A 19,662-nucleotide genomic window follows, 5' to 3' on the forward strand; every position below is an offset into this window, starting at 1 on the left:
CATCCTAGAAGAAAGCAAAAGAGAATTTTGAAGGTACAATGTATCACATTTAGAGCAACCTTTAGGTCTATAGCTCATCAGACTGGCTTTTAAAATATGCAAGCACTCCAGGTTAAAAGTCTCTAAATACTTCATGTTGTTTTACTGTTAAATAATGTTTAGAGTTTGCTATCTTTTGTAGACCTTGGAAATCTAATTATTTATAATATCCAGTGACATTTACATTTTGCTAAATATACTCTGCTTGTACAAGAACATCTCATGATGAGAAAAATGGGTAGAGAATGCCTGGCTGTACATTTGTTTCTATATAATGCAAAAATATCAAGGTGACTTATGTTATCTTTTTGTTGCAGTTTCATGATTTTAAAACATAATTCTCAAAAAGTGTTCCTAACTATTAGCATTTAAAATACAGAATAAGAAGAAGTTATCATAGTTGAGATCAGGGTTTACCATTTAACTCTCCACTGTCAAATCAAACATCTATTCAAGTTTATTGGTATCTTAACATAATACCATTCATTTCCATGCCAACAGCTCCAGAGTGTTTGGCTTCGTTTTTGAGATTGATTGAAGGTAGATTGTAAAGTTGACCTATTGTGTTAAGCTTATTTACACAAACACAGTGTCTTGAAAAATCAACTCTGGAAATGCATAGAAGTTGAATCCTAAGGTATTTCACATTCTAAGTTTTCTAATACCTGCTTTAGAGAAATCCCTTGGGTGGTGAACCTCGACTTTACCAGTTACCTTACCTGGGGGAAATTACTTCAACATTCTTAAATTTGAAGTAAAATTTAGGAATTGCTTTAGGAAAAAGGATTTGCTTTTAATTTCATTTGACGAATTTGCTTACGTAAATAATTTATTATTTCTAACAAATTTATGAGACAATCACAGATGAATTTTTTTTTTTTCAGGCTCTTGGAACACATTTTTCTTCAAAGACTTTAAAAATAGCATCCCTAAGATATAAGCAATACAAAAAGACTGAATTTTGAAAATACCTATATGGCAACAGTGAAAAACAGAATTTGGATCCTGGATGGTTACAAACAGATTATTTTAAAAAGAAGTTGGATTTATTCAACTTAGGTCAATTTATCTTGGTAAGAATTTAAAAGCGCTTTCTGATGCCACATCCTTGTCTGTCACCTATTCTTAAATAATCAGCCTGTTATGTGTCATCACCCCTCCCGAACTCCCCATTTCCCCCATCAAAATGTGGAATTCTCTCCAGCTGCTGAGTAACGTGGGGCTGGTTATGACTGGGAGGGAGGATGGGAGCGGGGCACGTGGACCAGAAATACTTCCTAGAAACAGCAAGTACGCTGCTCAACCCTGCCTGAACTTTCCTGTAAACAGCCACTGACAGACTGCATCCCTGCTGGGTGGATCCTGCGACTCCTAGAGGGAATGGCACTTCTTGTTTTTAATTAGCAAGGTGAAAGGTGAATTAAAACTAGCAGTTTGGCAAGTCAGTGCAAGAGGCTGACTTCTGAGAGGCTTCCAGGAGCCCGAAGAGAGGACCTCCACGGGAGAAGGGAGTGCGTGTGCGTGTGCGTGTGCTCGGGTTTTTTTTTTTTTTTTTTTTTTCTGAATGAACAGCTTTGCCTAAGTGACTGAGAAATACAGCTTCTTCCTGAATCTACCGGCGTAGTTGCTGAAGAGAGCTCTAGACAGGACATGGCTCTGAAGACTCACTCTTTGGAATGTCCTCTTGCTCCCGGCTTATAAACAACTGTCCTGAGGAAAGAAAGGTTTTACATAGCCAAATACAGCCTGACAAATGGCACTTCGGAACTGTGCTTTCTGATGACAACGCGTTCGATTTCTGACAAAGCCTCTCGCACGCTGCCCCTGGAGGGAAGTCCTAAGTAAAACTCAGACCCTCCTTAAAGTGAGGAGCGAGGGCTTGGACGGTGAACACGGCAGCATGGCATCCGCCGGGTACATTATCACCTTGCTCCTGTGGGGTTACTTACTGGAGCTTTGGACAGGAGGTCATACAGCTGATACTACCCACCCCCGGTTACGCCTGTCACATAAAGGTAGGTTACCTTTCCAGATCCTTTTGTTTAAAAGAAAAAGAAAAAGAAAAAGAAAGTCGTTTAACATAGGCTTATGGTCTTCAAAGACCTTTAAAATGCACCTGAAAAATTTATTGCAAAACTGACCTAAAATTCTAAGTACCTCTGACTAATATGTCATACTCACCTCATCTGAAAACAGTGCAAAATCACATGTCAACTTAGAGATGTTATTTTTGTCTGTAAATACTGGGTTTTATTAATGAGGAGTTCACTCACTGGCAGAGGGAACACAGGAAGGGAGGAAGCAGGTTGTAAATAGCCTTGAGAGGCTGAATCCACCAAGTTAACAGTAGGTATTTAAATATCAGTTTATGCATGTGAGAAACAAGGATGCTGGGGAAGGGCTATAGAAATAGGGGTGCAATTTGTTCTTTTTGTTTTTGTTTTGTTTTGTTTGCATAATGGAGGTAAGAGGAGGAGGAAAGAAAATTCCTGAGGAGAAAAATGATGCCCTATCCATAATAACTGTCATCATCATGTAATTAAAATGATTAACAACTAATATAAATTAGTTTTCCAGTGCAATTGATTATTAGAATTTTTTCATGTGTGGCAAAGCAAAATAGTTTATGACAATGCTTGTAAAATGGCTAATATTGATTAAAGTATTAGTATTCACTAGCATTTGTAGTGTTAATTTATATTGCCTTAATGAAGATCTGTCTAACAGCGAATGTTTAAATATTTCATTCTACAGTTGTCTTGTAAAGCAACATTAAACTCATAAATAAATGATTAAAAGATAGATTTTGCATCAGGACCAATACAAGCCAGTCATGAATATGTTTGATAACTCCTCCTGTAAACAAACAATCAATAAACAAAACCATGCTCAGAGAAAGTGACTTTGCTGACTTAAAATAAGTTCAGAATAAATTGTCAGCAAATAAGTATTTATTATCACTAGCCATTGAGACATTGAGACAGAAAGCAGATGTAATACTCAGGATTACATAAGAATCATTTTTCAATTGTGTAAGCTTTTAAATTGACCCCCACTGTAGAAGGAACAGAAGCTTGCATTTTCTAAGTATAGGTAGAATACTTGTCAGGAGAAACAAAAAGGGAGTCCTCGATTTTATGTGACATGTTTGGTCTTTTTGTCTTTTTACTGGACAATCTTCACTAAATGTTATAGAAATTTTTCATTTTTAGAGTAGTTAAAACTATGGATATTTTCTTAGTTTAAATACATTTCCTATAATACTATCTAGTAGATAATACAAATTTAAGAAACACATTGATACTAAATTGGCAAAGTGTTTAAAATATAGTGCCCAGAATTAACACTAATCTTTTAACTTGGGAAGATGTAGCATGGTATGTATCAAAATGCCTATTCCAAAGAAGTTTATCATCAAAGATGTCAAGATGTACAAATTTTATGTGATGGAATATGGACAAATAAAGATGCAAAAAAATATAAATTGATTGTTTTTCTTATGTAGATGAATGGACAAGCTACCGGTTTTTGCAAGCTACAATTCTGTTACATCTAGTATTAATCTTTTATACCTTGTTATTGGGGTACTTGTGTTTTCATGGTTCAATATCAGTGTGTTTTCCAACAGGTCACATTTTAATATTTCATAAGAGAGTTAATAATTTGATCAAAGAATACCAAAGTTCTCCGATACAAGTAAATGTTATGCATAATACTGCTATTGAGTTTGTCTTTATTATGTCACTTTTAATCAAAGAAATAATTGTAACTGATGTTATGAGTGGTGTCATATGGTGTGAGAGTAAAACTGCTAGTATCTATATGTACACTAGACTGAAAACTCCCACAGGATTTCCTTTACCTTTGAATTTAGTGGAACCAGCTGAAAATGCACAATATGATGTTTTTATACAAAGGCAGAATAGAGAGAGTTACCTGAAAATGGAATGTTCCTACTTGTGCAATTTTGTTAGTGAAGTCAGCTAAGAGATCACACTGGAGATGCTACCTGAAGCAGCCAATGCCTACTGCACCTCAGGGGCCTTAGTGAAAAGAAGAGCATATACACTGTCAGAGCAGGGTATTCAGTCCCACCAATATAATAGGAACAGCCCATTTATCTCTCTACACTCTGGAATTCAGTGAATATTTTAGAGGTCTTCAAAAACTAGGAATAAGATATTGCAGATTATTCTTTCATGGTCTTGAATAATGTCAGTAATGGCAAATGTTCAGTAGTGAGTGAATTAAGATAATTAATATATAAATGAGTTTATAATCTTTCAATATAAGAGGCACTAGGTATATGTAATATAACACCTCTGCACTGCTGCCTGACCACTAGCAGGGAAATCCAGGAGGTTCCCTGGAGGTAGCCTACTAGAATAATTCAGAAATTCTTTTCACAGTTCATGATCTAAGCTGTATGGGAGAAAGGCAGGCATTTTTCTCATATTCTTCACTTTTAAGATGGCATTTGAAAACACAAACCTATTGTTTCTTCTCAAGGAGGAGGAGAAAGTTTATCATATACAGAGTTTGAGTTAAATTATATAAAAATATGTTCAGAAAAAAAAAAGGTCCAGAGATTTGCCCTTTTCCTCTCCCCTTCATTCTCCATTACTATTTCTTAACTACACATGTTCTTAACTAGAGCTGGAAAGGAAGGGATCATTAGGATTAAAGAGGAGAAAAGACAGACAGAGAGAGAGAGAGAGAGAGAGAGAGAGAGAGAGAGAGGCAGAGAGAGAGAGAAGGAGACAAGGTATAAGGGTAATATGAGGTGTGGAATATTTTCTAGTTGATTTCCTACTGCCTTGTACCCCAATGGGATAATATTGAATCCCTTCCTCTTCTAACTGAATATCTCACTCCACACTAATATTAAGAAAATATACTGGCTTAGGGCAAGTCTGGTAGATAAAATGATGAGATAATTACTCTTGTTGAGGCAATACATAAATCTTTTAATGTATTTTCTAGTTACAAGGTAAATTACATTAATAAGTAAAAATGTAGCAAAGATTAAGATGGCAAGATGCTGTCCTGCTTTGTAAAAATTTTCAGTCAAGATTCGAGTTGAATTTGGCTATATCAGGCAAATATTTAAAAGTTCATGAATAGTTATGCATTATAGCTAACTTTATCCCAGCTCAATAGGGTAACATTGGTGAGATTAATGCAAAATTTTAATATTCTCCCCCAAGGGTTTCCTTGAAAAATACTGTGGTCCTCAGGACAGAAACCAAGGAAGGAGAGAATGAAGGGAGAAGAGTCCTGGTGGATTCATCTACTTCCCTTTGTTGATATCTGTTCTCTCCTTATCTTTCACCATCCTGCACTAATGAGGTTACAGGGAAGGCAAAAATAAGCTTCTTGATAATGGAGCTCAGAGAAGAAAAAACAAATAAGCCAAGACCTATGTTGAGAAAGAAATACCAATGTACATGGAAAGCCCCAGAAATTCAATCATGGGAGCTTGGCAGACAGGCTAGGTGTTTGAAGTCTCAATAAGGATGAATGCTATTGCAGAAATCAAGGAGAATGGCTGTTTAAGCATAATATGTTCTCCTAGAATAGTTGGTGAAGAGACAGTTAAATAAAGGCATGGATATGGCAGAAGAACATTCCTAAAATATGTTAACACTACACATGTAGATTTAAACATGGAATATATACTTATGCAGATAGAACTTGCAATAGAGTGTTAATTAGTGTATCTGTATTGGGTATTATAACCAATTAAATACAGATTTATCATAGTTCAGAGAGCTCAGGATTTGAAATCAGAGGCCTCTACTCCAGCTCTAGTACTTCCCACTTAAAATAATGATAATTAATTGTCTGCATCTCAGTTTCCTCTATTTGAAAATAGGGGTAGTAATGGTATTTTGCCTGTATATTTTACTGGGTTTTTGAGATAATCAAGTGGAACAACAATATCTGTGAATGTACCTTATCACCTAAAAACTATTTATATTATTAATGTTTTTGCAGACTGATACAAAGTGAGAGTATTGGAAGGAAACAGGTCCTAAACAGAAAAACCTTGAAAATGGTATGAGTTTATATTTCAACAAGTGCTAGGATAATGCTAATATAGAAGACAGAATAAACTTGCTCTTAAATAGCATAAAACATATGATTTATCTTGATAGATTGCACTCACTCCAAATCTCATCTTCCATATCTTTGACCTCTAGTTATAATAACTCAGAAGATGATTACATTGTCTGTGCATTTTCCAAGTTTCATGGCCTATATTTTTTTTTTTTTTGCTGTAGTGTACATATATCCATTTGTTACATGTATTCACTCTACAACACACGTTTTAGAATTCATTCCATTTACAAGAAAATAATTGACAGAGAATTCTAAAAGAGCACAATGTTAAGTAAACATTCTGAATGATCATTCTGGAGGCCGTGGTATTTATTTTATACACAAGGCAAATAAAAAATGAGGTAGTGACTGAGCCAGTTTTTCCTGACCCAGCTCATAGCTTTGGTTCCTCTTCCAATAGCTTGGTATTATCAATAGTGACATTAGTCACACATCTCTGGGTGCTAGTAAATAAAAACTGGTCTTATGATTCATAAGCAGAGTGATTAAATAGGACCCAGGAGGAAACACTAGCCTATGTGCCCAGAGCTTCAGGGAGAGACAGTGAGAATTAAGTGGTGGATTTATTAAGAAATAGCTTATATTATAAAAAATACCACTGGATAAATTGTGAGGAATTACAATATGTTTCGTTGAGTCTGGTTTATACAAAATATGCTTTCTGTGGAGAGAGTCTTCCTAAGAATTTTAGATAGTGCTATTATTTGTGTTTTTATATTTGCTACAGACAAATATTGTCCATGTATCACATTGAAAGTCCCCGAATGGTTCTATGAATTATTAAATTCTTATCTGGATGTTGCACTTTACAGTGGGAAAACAGTTATCTTTTAGTATAGAAATAGGGTGAGGGAAGGTCTGGGTTAGAAAAAAATAGTAACTGGAATTTATATATGAACTGGGCCAGTTTTGGAGTGGAAAATGTATGTGTATCAAACCATTTTTTTTTTCTGCTTTGCAAGGAAAGTATTCTATACATAATATATAACCAATGCCTGTTCTTTATTAATAAATATATTCAACAGCTGTGATGTCATAATGAAATATTCTTTACAAAAATTATGTTGCCATATTGTTGTTTTGCTATCCAGGTCAGATTTGTCATCTAGTCAGAGCTGAGAGTATTACATAGAGAGGGCCTCTGTTTCTTTCTGGGATGAGATCACTTGGTGGCCTCAGTTCTATGACCACATAATAAAGCACCAAACCATGAAATTGGTTGTTACTGGTGAAAAGTATTGCTAACAGTCTGCTCAATCAGTTTTATTTCATCAAAGACATTTAAAGGAATCATCATTGGGACTTCTTAGTGGGAGTGTGTGCAAAAATGTATTTCTTTATCTTTGTATATAAAACTCTTCTGTGGTTTAATAGAGGAATTTAGTCTGCAGGAATCCAGAAATATCACTTTGCATGCATGCATGCCCCTTCATACGTAGCCATCCCAGTGTAAAAAGTCTTATAATTTCAGTCTCTGAGAATTAAAAACAAAACTAAACTAAAATTATACCATTTATAATGTTTTCCAAAGGGTGCAGAATAGATTTAGATTATTTTCTTGGTTTTAATAGACAGGGCCATAAGTTAGTAGTTTCTAGTGTAACATATGACACTTTGTAATACTCTATACATTATACAAACGATGATGGTTATTTTGATAATTTTGTTTTCACAGTAAAGCCTTACATAACATTGGAGGTATAAGAGTAAACATCATTGTTATTATTAATTCCTTAGTCTGAAGTGAGCATTATTCTTTGCACTCATGATAGGAATGATAGTGACAAGACTGGATATTTTATAGTCTGGATATTCTGGACTAGGAATAAAAAGGACATGTCCATATCACATTTACTCCAAGTGTTGCAGTCTCTGATATTAAGAGAACGTTTTTGGTCATAAACAGTGATGATTTCAAGACAAGACATCTCTGCGGAACTGATAACTTCCCTTCACATGGCCCCTATGGTGGCCAAGACAACTGATTACTCGAGAAGTTTTCAGCCCTGGTTCTAATGCCTATTTCAGGATATTCTAACCATAGGGGTCCTTTGCCTTGGTAACCTTACCTCCACAACTGGTATGAAAAAATAAAAGAGAAATCTATTGTCATGCCTGATTTCTGGGACTTAGAAATGTGTTTCATTTCCATCCTTGGTACCTAAACTCTCAGCCGTCACTGTGCTCTGCTCAAGGATTTAGCTTGTAGCCTTGGCATAGGAAACACAGTAGCTAGAAAACACTCTTATATTCGAATTGCAGTGGCTTAAAAACCCTAGACTTTGGATGAGGCACATCTAATTTGAATCTGGCCTCTGACTGCACGGCATGAGCAAGTTACGTAGGTTTTCTGAATATGCATTTTCTCATCTTTAAAGTGGTAAAACATAATCTGCAAAAATGTGAAAGGATTACATGAGATAGTGCAGATTAATGTGCAGAATACTTAACCCTTAGGAAGCTTTTTATAAATTACTCAATAAATCAGATGAGATTCAGAGATAATTAATCTATGCTGTTTTCTTTTTTATTCTAAAAGCAATCATGAGCAAATTGTTAAATTACAACTTAGGATGAAGAGAGATCCTTAATCATCAGATTTTTACTTAAAAGCAAAGATTTTCTTTAATGAAAACCAGCTCTTACTAGAGTAGATAACTAGAAGGAACAAAGAATATAGATGTCGCTCATGTTTGTAAGTTATTGTAAGAATTATTTTGTTTATACTTTAAGGAAAGTTGGAATTTTATCTGATGGCACCTTGGAGACAACAGACCAAATCCACAAAATAAACAGTACTAACAAAGGTAATTGTAGGCCCAGCTTTGTGAAGCACAATAGAACTAATATTACTAAGGCCAGACCACACTGCCTAAAGTTAAACTAAACAGTGTCCTATAGGCAGCTATCAGCTCAGCATGTGTTGTTTACTTGGAAAGTGAAAGAAAGTCTCCCACTTTGCCTTCCCTTAGATGAACAGGTAAGATATCTGGTGCCATGCACAGTTCCTGACACTTCATAGGCATTCAACAAGTGCTCATCAAGTGAGTATCTGAATAAAACAAAATGATTTAGAACTGTGTTTTTCAAAGGAAAAGGTGATGGGGTGGGATGAGCAGGAATACCATGAAACTGAGGAATCCTGGACAACTATTTATGGCCCCTTTAGCATAATATATGTTAGAGAAAAGGCTGGGGCTTTCTATCTATTCACCTTCTTTCTCATCAGTGCTGCATTTAGTGAAACAGCTGGGACCTCCAGGCACCCTCCTGATACATCAGTTGAATTCTTTCATCTACATTCTCTCCTCCACCTTTTTCTCTACTTCCTCTTCTTTTTCTTCCTTCCCTTTCTTTTCCTCTTCTTCCTCTCCTCCTCCTTCTTCTATATATCTTGTGATGTCCTTGTCATTTCTGGGTTATCACTATACCCCCTCCTCCCTTTCTCTTTTCACTTAATTCTGTGACTACCCTTTTGTGTGACTGGCAGCACCCCTTCTTTCTTTTTCTCTTCTACTTCTCTTCCAGATAAATATTTTTGATTTCTTCGTCACCTTAAGCCAAAAGGGGAAAGAAAACATACTTTTGGTGAAAGATATGTATTCATTGGCCTTCTGTGTACCTTCAATATTTGTTTCTTTTTTATTGTTTAACACAATAAATACAAAACATGACCTTTGAATTATTTAGAAAAACTTTAAACTTACTAGGTATTGAAAATTGGTTTAAATCCATGATGTAGGAAATAATGAAATACTAAATAAATAGCTTACTAGCCACCTGGATAATGTACCCTCTTTCTCCAACCTGTTTTTCTGCTGGGAAGCTGATGCTCACAGGCACCATAGGATTGTGGCAATTGGAGAGGAGAGGAATTAGGGCACGGCACAGGAGAGGGCAGAGCCTGCCAGCCAAGTATTCTGTAGCTAAACTCGGGTTAAATGTCAGTTAAAATATTATTGATGTAAACCTATTTCTATGCACTTTTGGTTTGTTTTCTCTGAGTTTTGAGCTTTAATTTAGGGAACCAGAATAAAAAGGGGGTTTTATTTACAAGATAGAGTGGTGGAACAGAATCCCTAAGAATAAGTCTCAGGGGTGATTTTAGGTAGCCAGATCAACTTCAGAACCGGAAAAGAACAGCAGCAAAGAAAATGAGAATAAAAGAGGGTGAAAATAGAGGTCAGCTGAGGACACTGACTCTTTCCCTCCTGATTTGTTCTTTCCCAGGAAATGATGGGAATGGAGAGGGGCTTTAAGATACCGTGTGGAAGTAAAGTCAAATAGGAAATGTGCTCCCAGCATTGTGTATAGCTGTTTACTCCTCCTGATTGCTTTTTTTCTAACACTGAGTCAAAAAGTTTATTATGAACCTCAGGTCCTTTCCAATTATAGAAATGTAGGGCTCCTTTCTTCTCCTTACCAGTCTTCAAAAGGGTTTCTCCAAAACACTTTTGAAACTGGTATTAGGAGATAGTATGTTGTAGTGGAAAGGGTATGGACTTCCAGTTTTTGAATCTACAGTATATTTTATTTGATGCTGTCTTATTCTCGCTGAATCATTGAACTGAGGCTTCCTTTCCTCATCATTATAAAGGGAAAAATGAACAGTCTTCGTATCTTGTATGATTTTGGTAGAAAAAAATTTAAATGTATCACAAAGATAAATGACACGGTGTTGTAGTATCTTATAATACTTTCTAATTTATGTAATTGTTTTTAAATATATTTAAAGGTCCTTCAGGGCAAGGAGTAATTTTTTGTACACCCTTGGGGATGGAATAAATTCACTTCAAATCATTCCTAAAGGCTATAATTACAGTCTGGGTTTTTGTGTCTATTGAATTGAAATATACATATATTTAGTTGGCTTCCATATTATGGTCAAAATAACACAACTATAAAGGCCAACTTTATTTTTTTTATAAGGTTCAGAGCTACTGCTAAATAATTCACCTGCAGGATGGCTTGATTGAATTTCATTGCACAGGAGATGATGCTACTATTATGGAAACTGGAGTTAAACGAATGCTACACAGAGTGTGGTCCATGGACTGCAACATCAGCATTCCCTGGGAGCTGCTGAATCAGATCTACTGAGTCAATAATTCTGAGACTCAGGAATCTCTGTTTTAACAATTCCTATGGGTGATTCTTAGTGAAGACTCAACTATGAGAAACCCTGGGCTGTGTGTGTGGAAGGATGCTACAAAGGAACCCCAAGTTCATATTTACCGTTTTCATTCACTCCTCCTTTAACTTCATCTCCTAGGTTAAGGGTGTTGTCAAATGTCCAAATGACAGCCTTGGTCTTGATAAATATATTTAGATTCATAGATACCTAACTATATCACCATTATCTGCTTATTTTTGTATTAAATATAAAGTGTACCTATACATTGATGATAATTTAGCATATAATTTAAATATTTTAAAAGATTATTGATGGTGTGAATTGTAGCATGTTGTAGCTATGATTGAGTTCTGATGAGAAAACATCTAATATTTGTCGATTGTGGAAAAGCATTTTGAAAAATTCTTTTATGCCTCAAAGAGAAGTTTTCTGGGACAAATGAAATTAGATGTCGCTTACCACTTCATCCCATCTTGATCATTGCCTGTATTAATCTGCTCTCACGTTGCTATAAAGAACTGCCCAATACTGTGATAAAATTAAGACATTCCATTAATTCCGTTATGAATGACCTCACTGCTCACCATGCACGATAAAGCTGTGTTGTTTTCACACAATATACATAATTAAAACATATAATTCATTTCAGAGTGCACAGAACACTATGTTATTATAGAGAAAGCCTTTTTAAAGTTTTTTTCCCTTAAATTCTTTTGGGGTAGAATCAATGGATATAGCTTTGGGACATAGTGGATAGCTATATATAATGAGGAATTAACAAAGTTTATTGCTTTAAACATTTTAATTTTAATCACATTAATAATAAGTAAAGTGACCACATGCGTTTGTTAACTATCATAATCTTTTCGAGGGACAGAATACAACAATTTCCTCCTTGATGTCTTGGACACCAGCCGAGAAACCACTGTCCTACCGCCTTGTAAAGAACTCCTCTTTCTAAAATATATGTTAAATTAGCAGAATATTTTGAATGGGGAAAAAAAAAAAGAACTGCCAGAGACTGGATAATTTATAAAGGAAAGAAGTTTAATTGACTCACAGTTCCACAGGGCTGGGGAGGCCTCAGGAAACTTACAATCATGGCAGAAGGGGAAGCAAACACATCCTTCCTCATATGGCAGCAGCAGAAGTGCAGAGCAAAAGTCGAAAAGCCCCTTATAAAACCATCAGATCTCCCGAGAACTCACGCACTGTCAGAAGATGAGCTTGGAGGAAACTGTCTCCATGATTCAATCACCTCCACCTGGTCCCACCCTTGACACACGGGGATTATTACAATTTAAGGTGAAATTTGGGTGGGGACACAGAGCCAAACCATATCATTGCCTTCAGAGAATTAAAAGAGCCTATAATTTTAAAGTATAATTGGTTTGTTATTCATTCATTTATTCCATAATTATTTGTTCGGCTTCTTCAATGCTTTAGGTATGGAGCATTATGCTAGGATTTTAAGAATAAAAAATCCAGTTTTACAAATATAATGTGGTATACTGTTTGGAATCCTGGGATAGTAAAGGATTATTAGATGAAAACTAAGTAAATCTGAATAAAGTATGAATTTTAATTAATAATACTGTATCAATATTGGTTTATTAACTGTGATAAATGTACCATATAAATGTATAGTGTAAACAAGGGGAGCTAGGTATAGGTATAGGCGAACTCTCTGTACTCACCAAAAATGTTCTGTAAATCTAGAACTATTTTAAGAAGTTTAACACACACACATACACACACACACACACACACACACACACACAGCTTTTAGTCAAACCCAATTCTCAAGAAACTTAAGTTCCAGTTGTAAAAGGAGACAAGTCGTAATAAAGTAGGGTGCTTTTTTTTATATCCCAAGGGATGCTATAAAAGCATGAAATTGGGGCTGAAAAGAGAACCAAAGCTCAGTATTGAAGATGAATAAGAGGAGCTTGGGCAAGATGTTATGAACAAATTAGCTATGTCATACTCTGCCTTGCACCATCCTGCCATGTGCCCACAATCTTCCCATGGCATATAATGCATTGTATTCTCCCAGAAATTAACTTAATTCCACTGTGTTCGTGACTCTACCACACACACTACTATCACACATTCTTTGTCCTTGCTAAATTTAATTTCCCCCGTTTCTAGATGACTTTGAGGAATTTTCAGATTTTTTGTATGAGTAATATATGATTACTACAAATTCACAGTTAGAGTTTGAAAATACTGAGGACAATTATATTGCATTTTATTGCTTGCATTCTTAGAATCTAATAAACTTTAGGTACTGAATATATTTTATGTATTGCATTTAATATACAGAATTTAATTGCTATATCTATTCACACTAGTGTTACCAATCTTAATTCTTTTGCTGGATGCCACATACAAATACATTCCTAACAGAGATAGCAGAAAATGAAATGATGGGGTTGGGAGAGCATTGAGAATACAGGAGATATGATGAGAATAATTCTCTTCTGCCCCTTTTGCAACACATTAGGCACTAGTTTGGCTTCAACTCTTCTATTACAAAGGTTCCAAAGAGAAATCCAGGACTGCTTAGAAATTATTCAGAAAATATCTGTAAATTATTAAAAGATATAGTTTGAGGCAGTGGCAGAGGATTGTATGACTTCCTCTGGGCCATTCAAATGATTATTGTCACATTTGACTCAACTTTTCTTCCCACTTGCTCCAATCATGATCTCCCAATTTCCAATGTAACACCTCATTCATTTCTACAGTGACAAACTATGAAGAAACAGAAAAAAAGAACTAATGCATTAATACCATGACAAAGCAGAAAGCAAAGAAAGTCAGAACCGGGAAAGAGTGATAACTTACCCAACATCTTTGTTTTTTCAGAAATGCTCCAATTGACCAAAAGCAAGATTTTTTTTTTTTTTTTTTTTTTTTTGGTTAGTCTGTCCCTGCGCAACAGTTTTATGAATAATTTAGCCATTTGTCTTTCATTTTTCATTTTAAAATCACAGCTATTGGTAGTAACATAGTGAGAAGGCAAAGCAATGACTAGGTTTTACCATTCTAATTAGTTTATGCAAGGTATTTTACTTTCTCAACCCAGGTTATTTGAGAAAGAACTTGTGAAAATTTCATTTTACTAAGATTTTATTATATCTATAAGCCAAGCAAAAATGTTTTTTCATGTACTTAATTTATCAAAATCAATTGACAATATATTTTGAAATGTTATATCCTTATTTTTTTTTCTTTTTGGTACTATACTATAATTAATCAAATACAATGCACTTAACACAAACTGTAAACTAATGGGCATAAGCAGAAATGTCATATTCAGAAGAAAGTACACAATTGTCATCATACCTTATTATTGTAAAGAGTAAATAAAAATGGAAATGGGAAGCACTGGATTATTTTATTTTTAGAAACTAAAGACAATCTATAAAAAGAAGTGTATAGAAATTAGGATCACTTCTATAATCCTGAGCAAAGCAAAAATGATATAGGTTTAAAGAAAATGTTAGGAGAAATAATGGTAAAGAAAAAATGATTTCTTTTGAAAACAGCTCTATTATTGATGAAACTGACATAATTTATTTTTCCTGATCCTAAGCAAAATAAATAGTAAAATAAGAGCAAATAGAAAATAAAGAAAGGAAAAAGCAATTATAAGCTTGACATTGTCACAAAGCATAAGTGTTACACACATTTCTGGTCAGATGAATGGTAACTACAAATACTTTTTAATTGGTTAGAATGAGTACTAGAATATTGAGCTTGCTGTAAGTTTCAGGTCTGGATAAACTTGAGCTAACCATATGGTTTATTCTTAGAATAGCCATATCACCCATAATCAAAATGTAAATTATAAAGAGAAAGAACTTTTTTCAAAGTCAAATGTTATAATTTTAGCTGTTGGGACATTCAATTATCCAAATCATTGTACATTTCCATTAATATGAGAAGGAAAATCTTTTTTTTCTTATTTTTGTCCAGAAAGAAGAAAGTAGATGGAGAAGATAGGACTATGAAACACTAGAATGGATTTAATGAGCCACCCAAAATATTGATTTTATTATTATATTGTTACAGTCATAAGAAGTTAATGTGTTTAAACTTCTATAACACATTCATGTGGTTTAATATCCTTGTAATTCCCCAAAGCAAAATTCGCTTGTAATAATATTTAAATAATCATAATAAGAAGGAAAATATTATAGGTAAGTCAACTGTACAATTAAAAAACAATCAAAAGAATGAAACTGTTTTGTCATTATACTGCTCAGAAGTAAGACAAAAGTTATATACTGGGCACTGTTTTTGACAGATTTTTTTGCCAAATGTTTTTTACTTGCTCCAAAATGTGTATGCCCAAACTGAAGTCTGATATATTTTAGGATTGCAGAAGGATTTTTCCTATCTGTAGAAAAAACCTGAATTATCTATGATTTAAAAATCAATAAAGTTAAACAAGAATAAAAGTGAGACATAAAACTAAAGAACCATTACCAATGAGATAGCTTACACACTAATAAAGCAGTTATCACTCAGAAACACGTTAGATGCCTTTTATAGTATTTGTCTCAACGGACATAATATACAATTCAAGGATTTTAATGTATGTGGTTATGTTTAGAATATAATACTATGCTTATTAGATACCTAAGTTTTTATATTAGTCAACAAATAGTTACATTGTTTTAAGTTAGAAATGCCATTTGTCCTTTTAGTTAGCTAATTTATATTTCTAGGATAGTTAGAAGAGTTGGCAGCGCTTCATTTTTGAATGTCTAGAATACCATTAATGTGAGAAAACAAATACAAAATTACCACTGGTTGTTTTGCTATGGGTGGAAAAGAATTCTTGCCAGTTAAGGAACTACTGCAGGGAGTGCTCTCCCTGTGAATGGTGTGTATAATATTGCAATTTTGTTGCTGACAGCACTGCTGCTTTTCACTTCTGCAATTCCCCAGCCAAGCTCCAAGTTTCCACTCACACTGCTAGCCACCAAAATCTCCCTTTATCTTCTATAACTATTTTTTTTTTCCTCTTAACAAATAGGCCCAGCTGCTACTGCAGCCGGTTGCCCACACTCTCTCCCATACTGCTCTTGCTGAGGATGGCAGGCAGAGTAGAGAAGAACAGCTGAGATTGGCTTACTCTGGCATCTAAATAATTTTGGGTGGGTCCTTTCCTAACTTTATTATTCCATTTAATTTTATAATCTTTCCTTCTGTTGAACTTTAAAAAAGCATAAATTCTGTTTCCCTACAACGTTTTCCTCGTCTGGCTGTGACTCTCTTATACCTGGCTGCTCAAGACAAACAAATTGGTTCCTTTTGCACATTGTTAATTTTTTCCCAATGTTAAGCACTATTTAGGAATCAAATGTGGTAGAAACAAATTTATCGGTGTGATCTTGGACATGTTACTTAATCTTTCTCTGGCTAAACGAGGTGTATAATAAATATCATCTTCTCATTGGTTGTGATAAAGATTAAATGAAAGAGCTTTTAAATGTATTTAGAGTAGTGCCTGGCACATAGTAATTGCTAAGAAGGTGTTTGTTAGAAAGTCAGAGAGAAGAAGAAGAGGTAAAGAAGGGGGCATGGGAAAGGGAAGAGCAGAAGTAGAGAGGAAGGAGGAAAAGGAGGAAGGAATAATTGCTAAATGGAAAAACTAATAATTGCACTTAGAGAATTAAAATCAACCTTACGGATTTAGCATTGTATGTCTTATTTCAACAACAACAACAACAACAACAACAACAACAACAACAACAACAAAATCGTTCATTGGAAAAAGACTATAGTTTAGGAATATTGTATAATTTTGCCCAAATCGGATAATTTTATTGAGGGTAGGAACTTTAGTGATTATTTCCCACTCTGTGAAGTCATCATGTCCATGGCTTCCAGATAGGTGGTCACATGTTTATCATTTTGAATTTGTGCATTTTTGTGGAGAGGGAGATGACTGCCTGACAAGGAATTCCATTTCATTTTGTAATAGTCTAGTGAAGAGCAAGTACTTACCTACCTAATCTCAAATCATTTTCCATATTTTAGTCTTAGTTTTTTTCTTTAATGCTAGCAAGAAGGACATAAGTCATGATGGACCTCCAAATATATAAAGATAGTGTATTAGTTCATTTTCATGCTGCTGATAAACTCACACCTGAGACTGGGCAATTTACAAAAGAGGTTTATAACGTATTTACGGTTCCATGTTGCTGGGGAAGCCTCACTATCATGGCTGAAGGCAAGGAGGAGCAAGTCACATCTTACATGGATGACACCAAGCAAAGAGAGAGCTTGTACAGGGAGACTCTCGTTTTTAAAAGCATCAGATCTCGTGAGACTTATTCACAGGAACAGCATGGAAAAGACTGCCCCCATGATTCAATTACCTCCCATCGGGTCCCTCCCACAACACGTGGGAATTGAAGATGGGATTTGGAGGGAGCACAGTCAAACCATATCAGATAGTTATCATGCTTTTTTGTCATAGGTGAATATTCCTCAATCTCTTAACTGTTCTGTCAGTATTTTGGCCATTCTCCGGTTTGTTAATGCCCCTCTTAAAATGGAGCAACAGAATTTATATTCCAGAGATGCTTGCTTTGTTTACAGAATAGTGGTGTTGTTAACCAATGACTTTTTTTTTTTCTTTTTTTGAGATGGAGTTTTGCTTTTGTTGCCCAGGCTGGAGTGCAATGGTGTGATCTCGGCTCACAGCAACCACTGCCTCCCGGGTTCAAGCGGTTCTCCTGCCTCAACCTCCTGAATAGCTGGGATTACAGGCATGTGCCACCATGCCTGGCTAATTTTGTATTTTTAGCAGAAATGGGGTTTCTCCATGTTGTTCAGGCTGGTCTCAAACTCCTGACCTCAGGTGATCTGCCCGCCTCAGCCTTCCAAAGTGCTGGGATAACAGGCATAAGCTACTGTGCCCAGCCTACCAATGACTTTTATTTATTAAAGCCACCCAAGTTGACAGCAGCTTATTTGGCAAATATGCCATTTTATTCGATTACTGCCAGCCTTTCCAATGGTTTTCTCATAGGCTCTGTTGAGCCAACTTTTTCCTTTATTTCATGTGGGTGGTTTGTTTGCTGAAGTTAAGAAAAAACCTTCTTCTACTCCCTCCAGTCTAGAATGTAGATATGTGTAGTAACAATGTGTGGTGCCCTGAAAAAGACATGCACTTTGGAGTGAGACATTCCTATATTCAAAGACTATATAGTTCTGCTATTGTGTGTCTTTGCTTGATTTGCTCAGCATCATTTTCCACATTTAATGTCTTCAGGAAACTGGCTACTTAAAATGGTAAAAGTTGCATTCACTGTCTAAATTCTTTTAAAGTTTTTTTTGTTGTTGTTAAATTTAAAATACACATTTCATGGACTTTATCTAAAATGTCAGTATTTGGAAGGAGTTTAACATACAGTTGAAGCAAATTTTAATTAAAGTATATAAAATATATGCTTTTCTGGCTTTCCTGGATGATGTAGACCAATAAATGTCATTGCCGGTTTTCTTTATAAATATTATATTATAAAATTATTTACATACTTATAGTAAATGAAAGATCAATTTTAAGGTCTGGATAAACGTGAGCTAAACATAACCATTTTTTAATATGAAGAAACAAAACCATCTTTCTTCATGGCTAAAATAAACAGAAGCCTTTTTAAATGTCTTAATTTTTTATTTAAAAAGAATCTGGAATGGTCACAACAGAATGGCAGAATTAAAATACCATCATAGCTGTGATTGCTTAATTTTGTAACTTGAATTTGCTGTCATCTTGTAGATTTGCCAGTCTCTCTTGAAGGAAGTCTCATGTTTTTTAAAAAAAAGCATATAATTTTTCAGAATAATTTTTAATTAACTCCTTGTAAGTCAAATGGTAATCTGTAAAAAATAATTTCACAAAAGACTTTATGTGTTAAAAAAATTCATAATTTCCTCAAAATTTAAAATAACCCCACATTTTAGCCAAATCTCTTTGCAGCCTCTATTTTGTTTTTGTTATAGGATTAACTTCACCAAATGCTCTTTTCCTACATTACCAGTTTATGAGCTGCTTATACTGTCTTAGAATTTTGAGTATACAGGAAGAACTATTTTAAGAATAGTAAAACATCATCAGTATAAGGAATATCACTAATGATCATATGCACCTATCCATACTATAGTTCTTGTAGCAATAATGAATTGACGATATTTCAAAATATCACACTGTGATAAACAAGGATGTCTGATCTCAGAAGATAACACACGACAGACTCAATGCTCTACCATAAATCATTTTGAATTTGTGTACCTTGTCAGATATCTTCGGGATGTTTTTCCATCTGCTATCAGTATATTGT

At 34.8% G+C, this 19,662-nt stretch overlaps 1 protein-coding gene across 2 annotated transcripts in view; it reads left to right on the forward strand.

Annotated features, from left to right (window-relative positions):
* The first annotated feature begins 1,599 nt into the window (after window positions 1-1,599).
* Window positions 1,600-19,662, forward strand: part of SEMA3E (semaphorin 3E) — a 291,033-nt gene continuing 272,970 nt past the window's right edge. For both annotated transcript variants that reach the window (XM_028846126.2, XM_028846127.2), the window contains exon 1: window positions 1,600-2,054. In XM_028846126.2, the coding sequence (XP_028701959.2) occupies window positions 1,940-2,054 (115 nt within the window). In that variant the 5' untranslated portion in view covers window positions 1,600-1,939. The remainder of the gene's footprint in view (window positions 2,055-19,662) is intronic.

Source organism: Macaca mulatta, chromosome 3, assembly GCF_049350105.2.
Source record: "Macaca mulatta isolate MMU2019108-1 chromosome 3, T2T-MMU8v2.0, whole genome shotgun sequence".
NCBI lineage: Eukaryota > Metazoa > Chordata > Mammalia > Primates > Cercopithecidae > Macaca > Macaca mulatta.